This window comes from Taurulus bubalis (assembly GCF_910589615.1).
Source record: "Taurulus bubalis genome assembly, chromosome: 16".
NCBI classification, from domain to species: domain Eukaryota; kingdom Metazoa; phylum Chordata; class Actinopteri; order Perciformes; family Cottidae; genus Taurulus; species Taurulus bubalis.
The window spans coordinates 7,484,399-7,498,203 of NC_136604.1; the positions used below are offsets into that span (position 1 = coordinate 7,484,399).

Consider the following 13,805-nt stretch of genomic DNA (forward strand, 5'->3'; position numbering starts at 1 on the left):
GCCTGTCTGTTGTTGACGTATCATTGCGATCATTGCCATAGATCACACCTGAAGTTGGGTTCGCAAAGCGAAAACGATGAAAAAGACATGACGAAGACATGATCGTGTCCCCGACTGGCAAACTACAGAGCCATTGGCTGGAGTTGAAATGTGCTTTTTCGGATCGTTGCCAGGCAGCCGTGCATCTGGCCGCTGAATTATGGAGATAAGATGACTTAACAGGAAAGAGGGAAGAAACACGGAGAAGCGGCTTCCTGAATGTAAAACACTACTTCCCCGTGTAAACGGTTGGCACAGAGGAGAAAAATAGACGGCGACAGGGAGGAAGTCATGTCGGCCATTGTGGAAAATGTTGATGGATCCAGATACTTGCTGACTAGTTTTGTCCTTCAGCTGCTCTGGGTCAATAAGCTCGTTGGTCACCTGCCTGAGCGAATCAATTCAAACCTTTTGTTGAAAAAGTGTTGCAACTCTCGCAAATTTGCATTGTTGCCAGTTTGAATAGCTTTGATGGAAAAATATCCACAGGCGTGTGATTCAGGTAGTTTTGTGCTGTTGTGTAAATCCTTTACTTACCAATACTCATTGTCTGTATCCTTGAGGGTTTAACATACATGTTGAATTAATATCCTTCCTCATAAAACATTTGAAAAGCCAATTTTGTTTTTGTTGAACATTTGACATCCTGTATTGTTTACCAGCTGGCAGACTTGGCACATTAACCGAGCGACCTGTTTTCTTCTCCTTCTTCTTTATTAAGTATGCATTGTTCATTCAGACATGTGAAGGTTACAGGAAAAAATAAAAGACCTCTCTCTCACTTGTATCTATCTGAGCCTCGCTCCAGAAAGACAAAGATCACTCATGATTTAGTGGCACTCTTAAACTGGGACAAAGCAGCTTTGTAGGATGTCTCCCAAATAGGGCGATCCAATGCACCACATGAACAAAAATCGTCATGTAATTGAAACCTCACAGTAGGACGTGAGCACTTGGCGTCTCCTCTCCTATAACTGGCGCAGCAGGGCGTAGACCGCCACGCCATGAGAGAAACCGAGCATTAGACACTCGGCAATTACCTCAACGTCTCGTCTGCTTCTTCTGCCTGTCATTCTGATGACATGTTGGAGTAGCATCAATATTTCATGCAAAGATCTTTCCTGCATGCCCCCCCCTTCTTGCTCATTGACGACCTGGCTGTCTCCAAATTGTGAAAATCCCTGTTCAGAGTCGCCACGCTGCGCGTCTGCTTCGTCTCGCTAGGAATATCTCGCCTAAGTGATTCACTCTGTGACAGAAAGAGAGCAACTCGCGTTCGGTGTGAGCGGAGAGCAATTTCTCACCTCTCAGGAGCAGAGTGTGTCTCCTCGAGTGAACCGGTGGGATAGTTTGAGTAAATACAGAGCAGATGGTGTGATCGTGATGCAAAACAAACACTCCTTTGGTGCTTGTGTTTTCTCCGCAGACGGAGAAAACGAGGCCCTCTGTGGTGTGTGATTCATTTTTGTCGCTGGTTGGTTCAGAAGAATTGGGTTGCCGCTTCGTGTGATCCCTTTCCTCGTCCACTGTTCCTTCACTGCCTGCCTTCCATCCTCATCTCACATGTTGTTCTACTCCCTTTATTCGTAAAAGGCCCATAAACTTGTCTGGCGGGTTCAGCACAGAGCCGGTGCTTTCGCTGTGATTTACGCACCGCTGTACACGGCAGAGACCAGAAAGCTGCAGCGTGCTGATTATCGGTGGATTTATGGTCAAGCGGCGGCATGGGGAACGGTGTGGTGTACATCCCATTTATTTTCAGGTCACTGTGGCTGATAATATTCATGAACACTACTCTGTTACGACGCCCACCACCACCACCCCAGCTGCAGATGCATACAACTTTGAATCTTTTTCAAACAGTCATGGAGGGGAAGTGGTCTTTGCACCTCAGTGGATCTCCACATGATCTGCCTCCTCAGCTCGGCCCTGTTGATCCCAGACCCGCCAGCACTCACTGAACCATCCTCACACCGGGCAGGAGGCTCAAACAAACAGTGAGCAGCAGCAGGACAGAGTTAGGGTTCTGCTTCGGCCTGTCACCATATTAACGCCATGGACATATCACACACTATATGGAAAGTACCTTATCAAGCTATAATACACTATTAGGATATGACCTTGATCATTTTTGCTTCCCTCAATATTGCCCATTTTATTTACTTGTGTTTGTTTACATAAGAATGTCACCAACAGCAGGGGTTTCCCGACCATTACAGAATTAGAGAGTCCATTTTAGTTGTTTTGATTTAGTGGTTTAATTACATTTATTTATGTAGGATGTTTGAATAAATTCACATTCCAATTCCACTGTCTGTATATTCCTAAAAATTAAGAGTGCTCATTGGAAGAGTGTTCTTGCATTATTAAGCTAAACTATCTTTACATCAGTGGCATAACATTGTCTTAAAATGACACTGTTTTATTGCAGTTATTTCTAAGACAATAGGATGGCACATTTTACGCCAACGCTCTTGAAATATATTCAATGTAGACTACAGGTCTTCCTCATTAAGTAGGAGCAACAATTCAGATTGTTATACCTCTGAACTGCAACATTGAAGTACCGCTGTATTAGTACGGTCCTGGTTTGAGTGTTCATGTCATTGTCATACTGTCGCCTCCCATCCGTCTGCCCATCCATGCGTGCATCTGTCGTTCCACTGGCTGTGCGACGGTGGGAGTCAGAGCACATTACCATCTCTCCTCAGCCAACTTGTCATGGCTGATGTGAACTCATCAAGCGCCTCGACTCTCAGTGCAGCAGCACCACCAGGCACTTACGCTGCAGCAGCAGAGCTGGATCAGCGGGGTTAGGCTATTTCTGGAAGCACCACTGGTCCGCGTGGCTCCAGAGGTGTGTGTGTGTGTGTGTGTGTGTGTGTGTGTGTGTGTGTGTGTGTGTGTGTGTGTGTGTGTGTGTGTGTGTGTGTGTGTGGTGGTAGCTGCCTTTACTGTAAATCCACTGACTTTGCTTTGCAGCAGATGCAATTATATGTTCCATGTCTGACCCGTCTGACCTGCACATAAACCAAACAACGACAAGGGAGATGAACGATGTGACTGTTAACATACAGAGAGCAATATTATCTACAAAGTCATGCTTAGTTGTTGTCTATTGTTAGTTACACACTTACTCACAGATACACACAGGCTAGTTTGTATTGGAAAAGACAGAAGAAACATGTATATTTTATGTGTGCATCTAAGCATGTCTGTATATTTGAATACTCTGGTACTGGCTCTTATTATTGACCCTGTTGCTAACATGAGACCAGGTTGCATTTACGATGTTCACCTGCAGACAGTTTGACAACACGTGTTGTGTTTGATGAAGCTTCAATAACTTATTTTATAGCTGCTCTCACTCCTTCTAAAACCCCACATATATGCTTGGTTTTCTCCTCTTTTCTTCCTCCTTTCAATGATCAATTGATCTCTTTTGTGTGTGTGTGTGTGTCTCTGTGTCTCTGTGTCTCTGTCTCTGTCTCTTGGCACAAGCTACTAATCGTCTCCATGTCTTTCCATACGTACAAAAAATGTCACGTTTGTCTTTCGTTAAGAAAGGTGGCTGCATTTTCCTGAGCATCATAAAACTCTGTGAGCTGTGTTGTTTCTATGCACGGTGTGCTTTCTTTTTTTTTTAGTTACTTATGGTTGCAACACATTTGCTCACCAACTTGCATGCGACCCGTATGGGCCCCTTTAGTGAATTTAGGCCCTGAGGCAGCTCTGATTTCTAGCATTACAAGTGCACGAAGGATGCAGTTATACTTATCCCTAATATCTACTTTCTGGCTGAATTTCATGTTTCATGATATGTAGTGGATATTAAGCAGAGTGATATTGACAGTTTTGCAGCTCGACTACAATAATCCCATTACTTCAATATATCAATATGTATATGTACTTGTAAAGTAATACCTCGCCCAAGTCTTGGCAAAAACACTGAAGGTCAGCTTGGATTCACAGCCGACCCACCGTTACTATTACGTGTCCTGGGCAGTCTCATTATCAAGTGTCCTTATTGGTTTTAAATCCAGTGTTGGTCAGACTTTACTGTGAATGTTTTTTTTGACAGGGAGACGGAAAAGGAATCAAAACATCTGCATGAACTTCCACCCATTCCATCCGACATTTAATGTCGTATCTTCAAAAAATTGCTACAATGAATTGCCACTCTCCCAAACGCCTTTAGTCGTATGTTTATGTGTAATGTGTTGCACATGAACATATGACTAAAGGTGTTCGTAAGCCAAAATCCAGAATTTTCCAAAAAATCATATATTCTCAAGCATGGATGACATATATATTAATCAGATTTAATGTATCACCTATCACCTCATGATATCTTGACACAAAATGGTTAAAATGGGCAATAAATCCAGCCCTTTATGACCTTTATAAAGTGCAGTAAAATGATGTCCATCATGAATGGGCCACAGAAGACACTTAATAGTCTTAACTCTCGTAAAAATCAGATGCGTGTGTGAAATGAAAGTCCTTATTTTTTGAAGGGCACTGTGAAAGTGATATGGTATCATCCTGCTGAACGCTAAGAGTCTATTAATAAAAACCATTGAAGACAAACATTTGAGCTCCATCTGCCTGAGGAATTCAACATCCGACCTGAATAAATAGCTGAATAATTGGACAAGCTCTGAGCTTAAAAAAAACAACCTTTACATGAACGTCTAAGCCATGTATACCTCACCACAACAGCTCAGTGACTCCCAAATAGCTCTGGTACTGATGCAGGGAGACAGATGTGCTGTTGAAGTGCATGTGGAGGACGAGGATATGTGGAGCCATACAATATTAATGAATACAACATTTCCAGGCTGATAAACAACCCAGATTCATTAGCCTCGAGAGAAGCTTATTACCCGCTAGCGAGAACCGACTTTGTCTTCTTCCTTTTGAGATACATTAAGACTCTGAAAAGTGAGTCATACAGATATAACTATTCGTAAGAAATGTGTTGTGTTTCTGTGGGAGCACAGGGGAGAACTTTTGTTTAGTTTTTTGTTTGAAGAATTTCAGCAGCTTCTTTTTTTGGCACTGCCGTCTTGGAGCAGATGGTTGTGCCTGCAGTCAAGACCGAGGTGACAACACTCGATTTGATGCTCAGTTGTGTCACTTCCTACGCACGAGTAAAACTGTATAGATGGAGGAGATGGTGCACGATATGGTGTCACATTTCTGTCATGCGTGTATCTGCATTCTTGGTAGTGGAGATGAATGAATGAAAATGTACATTTTGATTGAAGTTGTCCTTAATGATCAATAACCATAAACATCCATTGATGAAAAGCTTGTTTCCTTCTCAGTATTTTAACAAGCTAATCTTATTTTAAGGATGTGATGACGTGTCTTATCGCAATGAAATACCAGACTTACTACTAATTAGGTCTGCAATTAATGAATCAACATTGAAAATCGATATTTAGGGATGAAGTTTAAGTTATTCAATGTTTTTTTACTCCCATGAAAAGACCTACATTAACTATGTGTTACTATATCTCTCAATGCTTTCTTTTCCCTGCCTTGTCTGTGGCTCAAGCTCATTGGTTCCTATTGAAGACATAAATCTTTAAATACACACACATATATAGTTTCATCACCTAAAAAGGCAAAATATTTTTCAAAAACAGCTGGGCATTGTGTTTTTTAGCAGACCTTACTCATAGAGGATTAAATGGTACATTGTTGTGTGACTATTTTCAGCTACGGATGAATACACACTCAACTTTATATACATCCATGAGAATTTGATCAAAATTAAACGGCACTGCCCATGTTCATTTAACTGAAGAAACATATCACCATGTGCAACTGTGTGGCTCATTAATGTATTTTTTCTTTTGTTTGGGACAACAATGAAGGGCACAGAGGAATACATCATTGTCGGGTTTGGTCTTTTCACAAAAACCTGAAATACCACCAACTTAATCCTTTAAAGGACATATAATTACCCACTGTGGTTCTTGTTCCTGAAAGTGAATCCTAAAAATAGACAGAAATAGAAAAGCAAACATCAGTAAATCCTGAACAGTGAGCTTGAACTGTACAGTGAGAGTTAAATGGATGGTCTCTTTAGTTTCTTTTATATGAAATGATATATTGTAACTTACTCTCTGAATATTGATTTCCTAGCCTTCCAGAGACCAGGCGTGTTTTTACTGTTGCATTGTAGCTTATTATATTGTCAGGTAAGGCTGGCTGAGAGATGCCATACCTGAGTAACTGATAACATATTGTGTGAAATAATCCGATCCATTTCTTTAAATCAGCGGCACGGTGATGAGTTGAGTAATGTGACTGTCGATTATGTATTTTAATAGTGCAAATCACTGTTGTCCCCCCAGGTGATGTCCCAAGCAGAGGGCCAGCAGAAGAACCTGGTCCAGTCCATTGACTCTCTGCCCACCAGAGGCCCTCTCTCCTGTCTGGACCAGGACCTGCTGCTGCTCAAAGCCACGTCGGCCGCCACACTCAGCTGCCTGGGGGAGTGCCTGAACATCCTCCAAAAGAGCCAGAGCCACAGCCAGGGAGCACCTCAGTCCTCCCAGTGCCACTACGATGCCCATGGAGCCCCCTCCGGTGAGTCCGCCCCTGGCCCCATTCCAGTGCTGCTACTGGGACCCCCGACCGCTCCATCTCCCCCATCCCTCTTGTCTTTCCAGCCCCCTCCTCCAGCACCCATCACCAGCGACAAGGGCCAGCTGGGGCAGCTGGACTGTGGCTCTTGTCCCTGCCTGATGGGTACCATGAACTTCAATGTTTGTAGTAAATGTTGAATGTTGCATTTGTGTGTTAATTTGTTTCGTGCCATTTCAGGTTTTGTGCCGACAAAGGTTTTTTTTTGTCTGAGTTTGTAGTTGTCAGTGTTGTTCTTTGCTATTTTCAATTAATGATTGTGTTTATTCAATGTCGTCAATTCCATTGAAATGCCAATAGTTCCTTAAAATGGTGGTGCCAAGAACGGGCATGAATGTGAAGTGTGTATGAACATGGTTTTATTGTCAATATTCTTTACAGAATCCGTGAAAGCATTTCAGACATTCATGTCAGAAAAAAGTTTATGTTCGAGTGAGTAAACCTAAATACTATGACTAATACTATGCACTTTTAAATGTCCTCAAAGAATTACATCTTTGCCAAAGGAATCCACATTGGTGCCTAAAATGTCAGACCTCTGCCATGTTTAACCCGCTCTGTGCCAGATCGCTGTGGATCCAATAAAGTTTCGATTCAAACCATTTTCAGCCTGAGGGTGGTTCTATCGGATTAGTCGCGAACAGTGCCTATAGCTAGAATTTAGACCTGAAATGGACTTTGTTAAGATAATGTCACCAGATCCGATTATCCAAAGTTCAGAGGAATATTTCTGATCCTATTACAGTCTCCCAAGTTGCTATGGAGCAACACTCTAAATTGTATCTCCAGGAAAGAGGAGTAGAGAACGAAATACTCCACTGAAAATATATTGAGCACCAAACACTTACGTAGGACTGAAAGGTGGCTGGTGAAAATGTATAACCTTTTTCGGAAGATGGCAACTGTAGTCAGTTTGGATTCGCGGCAGTTACAATGGATCCCAATGACCAGCCATAAGTCAAGGCCCAATAAAGTGTAATTTTGCCCGTAGAAATGTCTCAAACACCTGCAACGTAATCCACTTACCTGCTGTTGACAAAACGATCTCACCTCAAAGTCCATTTAGTAGCTTTTCTGGACTTTTCATGGACTTACTGAACATACATACTAGTACTAAATGGCTAATACAGCGTTAAATGTGATATAGTGGATTCTACTGTTGTTTGATACGTTTCTGTGGATGTTTTGTCTTGGGAACGGCTTGGAACGCCCCAGGAAGAGATGCAGGACAAGGCTAGGGAGAGGAATGTATGGGATATAATGTAAAGTGGATGAATGGGTTTTGACGCACGTTTTTGTTAGAATCCATTGTAACTGTTGTAAATCCAAGCTGACAACAGATGCCGTCTTTAAAGCCCTACAGGTGCACATTTTTGGTGGAGTATTTAAGCCAAGAAGATGTCGTCAACCTCTATTCATGACTTTTGGAAGGTCTCTGTGGGTTTGGGTATGGGGCGGGTGCCGGATCCTCGCCAATCCACTGGTCCTCACAGTTTGTCGGTCTTCTCTTTGCGCCAACAGCCATGCTGCCCTGTACCTGTTCATCAGACAGGGGGTGGTGTGGAGTGGGACGACCGGGCCGCAAGTACAAACCTCTTTCCTTCCGCTGCCTGGCTGATAAGTCCTGTGGTGGTCCAGCTGCGCCCCGCTTCCAGCATGTATCCCCCACACCTCAGTGAGGAGTTTTTTTTTGTTAGGATCCTCGGTTTTGCCACAGATGGGTAGCGTGGCCCACCGGCATGAGCAGCATCTAGATTTCGTACAGCTGATAAAGGGAGTGGCTGGCTGGTCGGTTGAATGGTTTTGTTACGCCCACACATGAAAGCTTTGCCACTGCATGGGCAAGATAACTATTTGGTAGAGAGCCGAGCATGAGGTTGGACTGAGTTTGGCTGGCACGTTAGTCCCTCCAGGCTCCTATTACTTCAAAACCTGAGTCTGAGTCAGCTCCAGCTATTGCAAAGTCAGTCAAGGAACTTGAAGGATCTTTGTAAACTCTCACCAAAAAACCTGCCAGTCACAAACCAGACAGCATATTATCAGCTGATCACGGATGATCTTTGCTGCTCGCTCTATCTCCCCCTATGCCACTGCAATAAAGAGCTTGAAGCCCAACCCTCTCTCTTTCACCCCACACCCAGGACATTTTCCTTTAAGGAAATTCAAATCCATAAAGGAAATTTACCTTGCTAACTAGCCCCCCTCCTTGGAGCTTCACATAAACACAGACAAACAACGTTTTTTTTAAAGAGAAAATAAAAGGTACAAGAAGAAACATGTAGGGTGAGAGTTGGATGTGAAAGCATCACAAAATCTGAAACGATGTCACAGCCCAGAAATGGAAGGTGAAGCCATTGGAAACATCTACTGCATGAATGTTTGTCTCTGGACTGTGATCTGCGACAGCCTTTCGATTCACCTGCATGTCTCTATCCAATGGCCCAGACATCCCCCTGCTCACTGAGTGTTTCTACTTCTGGTGCTTCATTGTGACATCACAGAGAAAGCATCCAAGTATGTCATAGATTGTTTGTTTGTCAACCGGCTTCTTGTAAATACATGAACATTTTCCAGAAATGTTTCCCCTTCAAAATCTCCATCTTGAAATGAAGTCTCAGGATCCGATTTACCACCAAATGTCTTGAGAATAACCTTCAAACCTCATTACTCGTGTGTCCGTTCTATATGACTCCAGTCTCGTTGGAGGAGGTCCACGAACACTTTTCAGGTTCCTGTCAGTCAAACTGTCAGCTGACCAAAACAAAGACCCGGTCTGAGGGCTATTTCGGCTCATTTTGTCGAGGCAGACTCTCCTCCGGCTCTGCAGCATGTTGACCTGTGTCAGCACAGCTTGCTTCTCGCTAATGGATATCAAAGACCGGCCTCTTGGTGCATTAGACTTTTAACCCAATTTGAGCGTTGGGGCCAGAGAGGAGAAGGGCCTTTGGTACCGCTCCATTAACATTACTTTGAAATGTGATCTACTACTGAGATGTATATACGAAGCTTTTAAATGAGGAAACTTGCAGCTTGGTTTTTGTGAGCGACAGTCGCAAATCCCATTAGTCCGTTCGCACAGGAGACGCAGATGAATGCTCGGTGCAGGACATGGTACAATAGCTCTGCATTAGATACAGATTTGGTGAAGCACAATGTTAGAAGGCTGTCAGAGAAGTGAATTTGATGTCTGTTTTTGAGGTAGGTGTGTAGTGAAGCCGATGTCCAGGGAGGAGCCTTTTAGTCAGTATTGTGACCAGAGGTGCAATGTGTAAGATCTGGCCACATTTTTTGTTTAAAACATTCAAACACAGGCTAACATTTAGGTTACATGGTTAACATATATCGAGTTGCGGAGATATCTAGTAAAATGAGCATGCTAACCAGCTAGCTCTGGCTAGTCCGGTCTTGTATTTGACTGAAGGTCCGTCTCCCAGAGCTGCTGCACGCTCTGCTCCCGGCGAAGGAGGAAATGAAGGAGGAAACAAAAATATTAATTGTTTTCTTGTTTCTGCTAATTGGGATTTAATCCAGTAAGTAATAACTACCAAAACATAGACGGACCGTACAGTCTCCGGTTAGTGTCACAGTAAACACAAGGATGGCTGGCATAAACTAGGCTGACGCCACACGTGAAGATTACAACATGGCAGTAACTGATGAACGCAAATATGGATTGTATGGACCCAGTAGTGAAGGTGAAATGCTGAACCCTCTAAGTTTGGAGCATGTGGCCAGATCTTACAAACTGCACCTTAAGTAATTCAGATTTCCTGTGCTTGAGACCTTTCACCTAACCACATTACATCCTTTTGCAACGTATTGACCTGCAGTTCTAACTGAGGCTACTTTAAAATAAGCGCTTGCTACATGTGTGGCTAAGTGATACTGTGTGATTGAAATCAATTTGACAGTATTGTATGCAAAGTCTCACTTACTTGGATGTTCAGAAACATTGAACTTTGAATACTCTCTGACAGTCCATCTCCATCTCCTGTAGGTGAAGGCAGTAAAGGCTCAGTACACACAGACTATGTATTGATTTTTGTTTTTCTGGCTATACAATAACTGGCGTGAAGTTATTTCAAGGCTCAGTTACAGCATGAGACAGACAATACAGGATTTAGATTCATGATATTTCTGCAGAACATTTTATTGCTTGTGGCTCAGTCAAAATGACTCATCATTTCTGTATGTCTGGCCCTGAGTCAACACAACAGACACACACAAGCGCCCACAAGTAATTTCCTGATAGTCTTAATCAGAAACAACAATCAAAAACATGCCCTCAGCCCGGTATTATTCATGAAAACCTTAATATTGCAGGTCAGAAATGAAGATACAGAGTGTGATATGAGTTGTCTCCCTAGTGCCTCTTTCATTCTTATTATCAATTTCATCCAACCCCAAATCAGGCATTAATACACACAAATCAACAGTAGCAATGAGATGGCAGTAAACCCCATGCGTCTCCTCCCCACTGGTGTGAACTTTGTTGTTAACTAACCTTGTTGGTTTTCAGATGGTGTTCCTGTGTGGACTGTTCCAAAGTCGCCCTCAGGGGAGCAGCTGAAGAACGGAGGTCTGACTCCTCTACGATCAGCCGAGCCCTTGCCGGCCTTCAGGAAAAGGAGTCTGTCCCCTGGTGCTGAGGTGAGGAACACCTCGGCCCTCGGCCTTGCTCCTCCTTCTTCCCCTGTTGTCTTGGTCTGTTCGAGATCTGAGTTCACAGCGTCTTCGATGTAAGACCCGGACCACTGTGGGGCTGCACAATTAATCCTGCAAATTTCCCCACTGCAAGACTAATATAGGATTATCTTATTTTATCTTAAACATGGAGAGAGAGGAAGGGCTATGACATGCAGCAAAGGTCCCCGGCTGGAATTGAGCCAGGGACATTACATTGAAATGGTGCATGTTTAAACTCTAATGTCTACGTGGATTTATTCCCACTGGGAAGTAATTCTTTGTTTCTCTTACTTCTTGTTAACAGACTTTCTCCACATTGGGGAATGCATTTGCACAGACTTGAAACTTGCTCAGGATAGGCGGTCCATCACGGTGAACATTTCACCTCCTTTTTATGAGCCAAAGTTACATTTTGACTTGCAACGGTAGCAAGGAAACAGTAGGAAACAGACCGCTCATTCATGCCAGTGGACTGAGAAACACATCTGTGCTTGTGATGATGATGTGGGAGCTTTGGCTTTCTGGATTTCTGCCTCACTCTGCCTACTTTCCTCTTCATCCTCTCATGCTTGCCCTTGTTGCCCGCGAAGGGAAGCGCTCATCGCTTCTGAAAGTTTTAACAGAGCTGCTGTCAAATAAGTGGGTCACACGGTATAGAGCTGGAAGTGATCTGATCCCAGGGGGGCGTCATGAATGCCTGCCTGCTGCACAGAGCGGCTGTCTGACTGTCCGGACCGCCCTGTGTCCGTCACGGGAAATTGAGGCCAGGTGACGCTGACATGAATGTGTGCGTGAGAGAAAGAAGGAGGCTGAGAGGGCTTTGCTTTATGTCCCAAATGGAAAGCAGGCACCTTAATGATTATGTTAAAATGCTGATTAATAGCTTAAGAGGACAATAACCCCCCGAAAGGAAAGAATTTATATTGGCTTAATTTTGGCAATGCGTTTTCCCTGTTCCCATGGATACCTTGGAAATATGGATTGCTTGAGCTTACATCTAATTAACACCAGCAACAGTTACAGCAGGTATTTTTGTTGCTGAAACATCTTTCTGTAACAAAACATCAGCTGTGAATGCTGTGTGTTTTTTCCATTTCCATGGTATGTAATTAAGTAAGAGCAGAACGGCAAAGTGCTTCTCAAAAGAACCAAGGCCATCGATAAAAAGGTTATAGCACACGGCTATTAGATATTGAGGTATTGGAGGCTGATATGTCCTCATTTCTTCAGCTGTATGGAGCCTCCAAGCCGGGGCTATTACAGACTTGGGAAGATGGAAACGGCAAAACATAGCAGCTGGTTATACCATAAACAAGAGTTAGACCAAAGGTATGGTCAAAACAAGAAAACAGAATTCACAAAGGTGTAGTCGTCAAATTAGTTAGATTGTCCTTTTAAGCACAGAAGCCGTAATACCTCCATTCAGAACACCGTCCACGTCACTGAAACAGACTTCCTGCCGGGCGTTAGATGCCTCGGATACCTGTAGCTGGGGAAAATGTCACCCTACTGAAATAAAACGACTATATTCTGTTTTCTTGATTGTCAACTTGTAGCGAAGTGAAGACTTGTTGTCCAGGTCTTTCATCCACAATTAACAGTTGCCTTTGAACTGAGCATTGTGGAATCAATAGAATGTTCCAAAAACTACTGCAGATGTTCGTTTCACTTTTCTGGAGCACCTCTGTCACATGAATCACACTGATCCTTTGTCTTCCCATTATTCAGACACAGATCCTCAGCCGTGAATAACAAGATGAAGATTAATGGGGGCAAGAGTCATCTTGGAAGCATTTACTGCCACGCCTGCTCATAATGGCCTTTTTTTTTGTCAAATGTCATACTTGTGGGACTACTTGTCATTAGACTCTGTTGTTGAACATGAAGGGGAACCGCCTGTTAAACTCTCACGTCAGATCTCATAACGGGCTGACTTATGTCTAACCACAAAACGAGGTACGGGGGCCAGGGAGGGACATCTTCTCCTTCATGTGGGCAGTGAAGCAGCTCCCTGCCTAACCGCCATGAGGGATTTAACTGCCGGCAGCAGTCTAATCTGGAGGCACAGAGATGTGATCTGTCACATTAATGATCATTTTCTATTGGCATACGAGTATAAAGCGGGTAGAGCGGCTTTGCAGTGTCGACCCATTTACAGCTAATTGTTAAGGCTGTTCAACATACTTCATGGCGCTCAATTGGGAGCGGAGAATGGAGGGCAGCTCATAATGGTGATTTGGCACTTTTAAAGACATTCCAGACAGTGTTATGGCAGTTATGATTCAAGGGGGGCCTGAGCCGACCATCTGCATTGACGTCCCTGCTTCTGCCCACTAAAGTGTGCTATTAGGATACTGTGCTCCAGTAATGAGGAATGCCAAGTCATGCCTGTCGTATATTAAGATAAAGACATAGAGGGA

The 13,805-nt window shown here is 43.5% G+C and overlaps 1 protein-coding gene across 1 annotated transcript in view; it reads left to right on the forward strand.

The window, feature by feature from the left end:
- Window positions 1–13,805, forward strand: part of osbpl10a (oxysterol binding protein-like 10a) — a gene marked incomplete at its 5' end in the record, with an annotated part of 56,747 nt that overhangs the window by 27,811 nt on the left and 15,131 nt on the right. Inside the window, 2 exons of the mRNA XM_079231615.1 lie at window positions 6,408–6,642; window positions 11,219–11,349. Of these exons, the coding sequence (XP_079087741.1) occupies window positions 6,408–6,642; window positions 11,219–11,349 (366 nt within the window). The remainder of the gene's footprint in view (window positions 1–6,407; window positions 6,643–11,218; window positions 11,350–13,805) is intronic.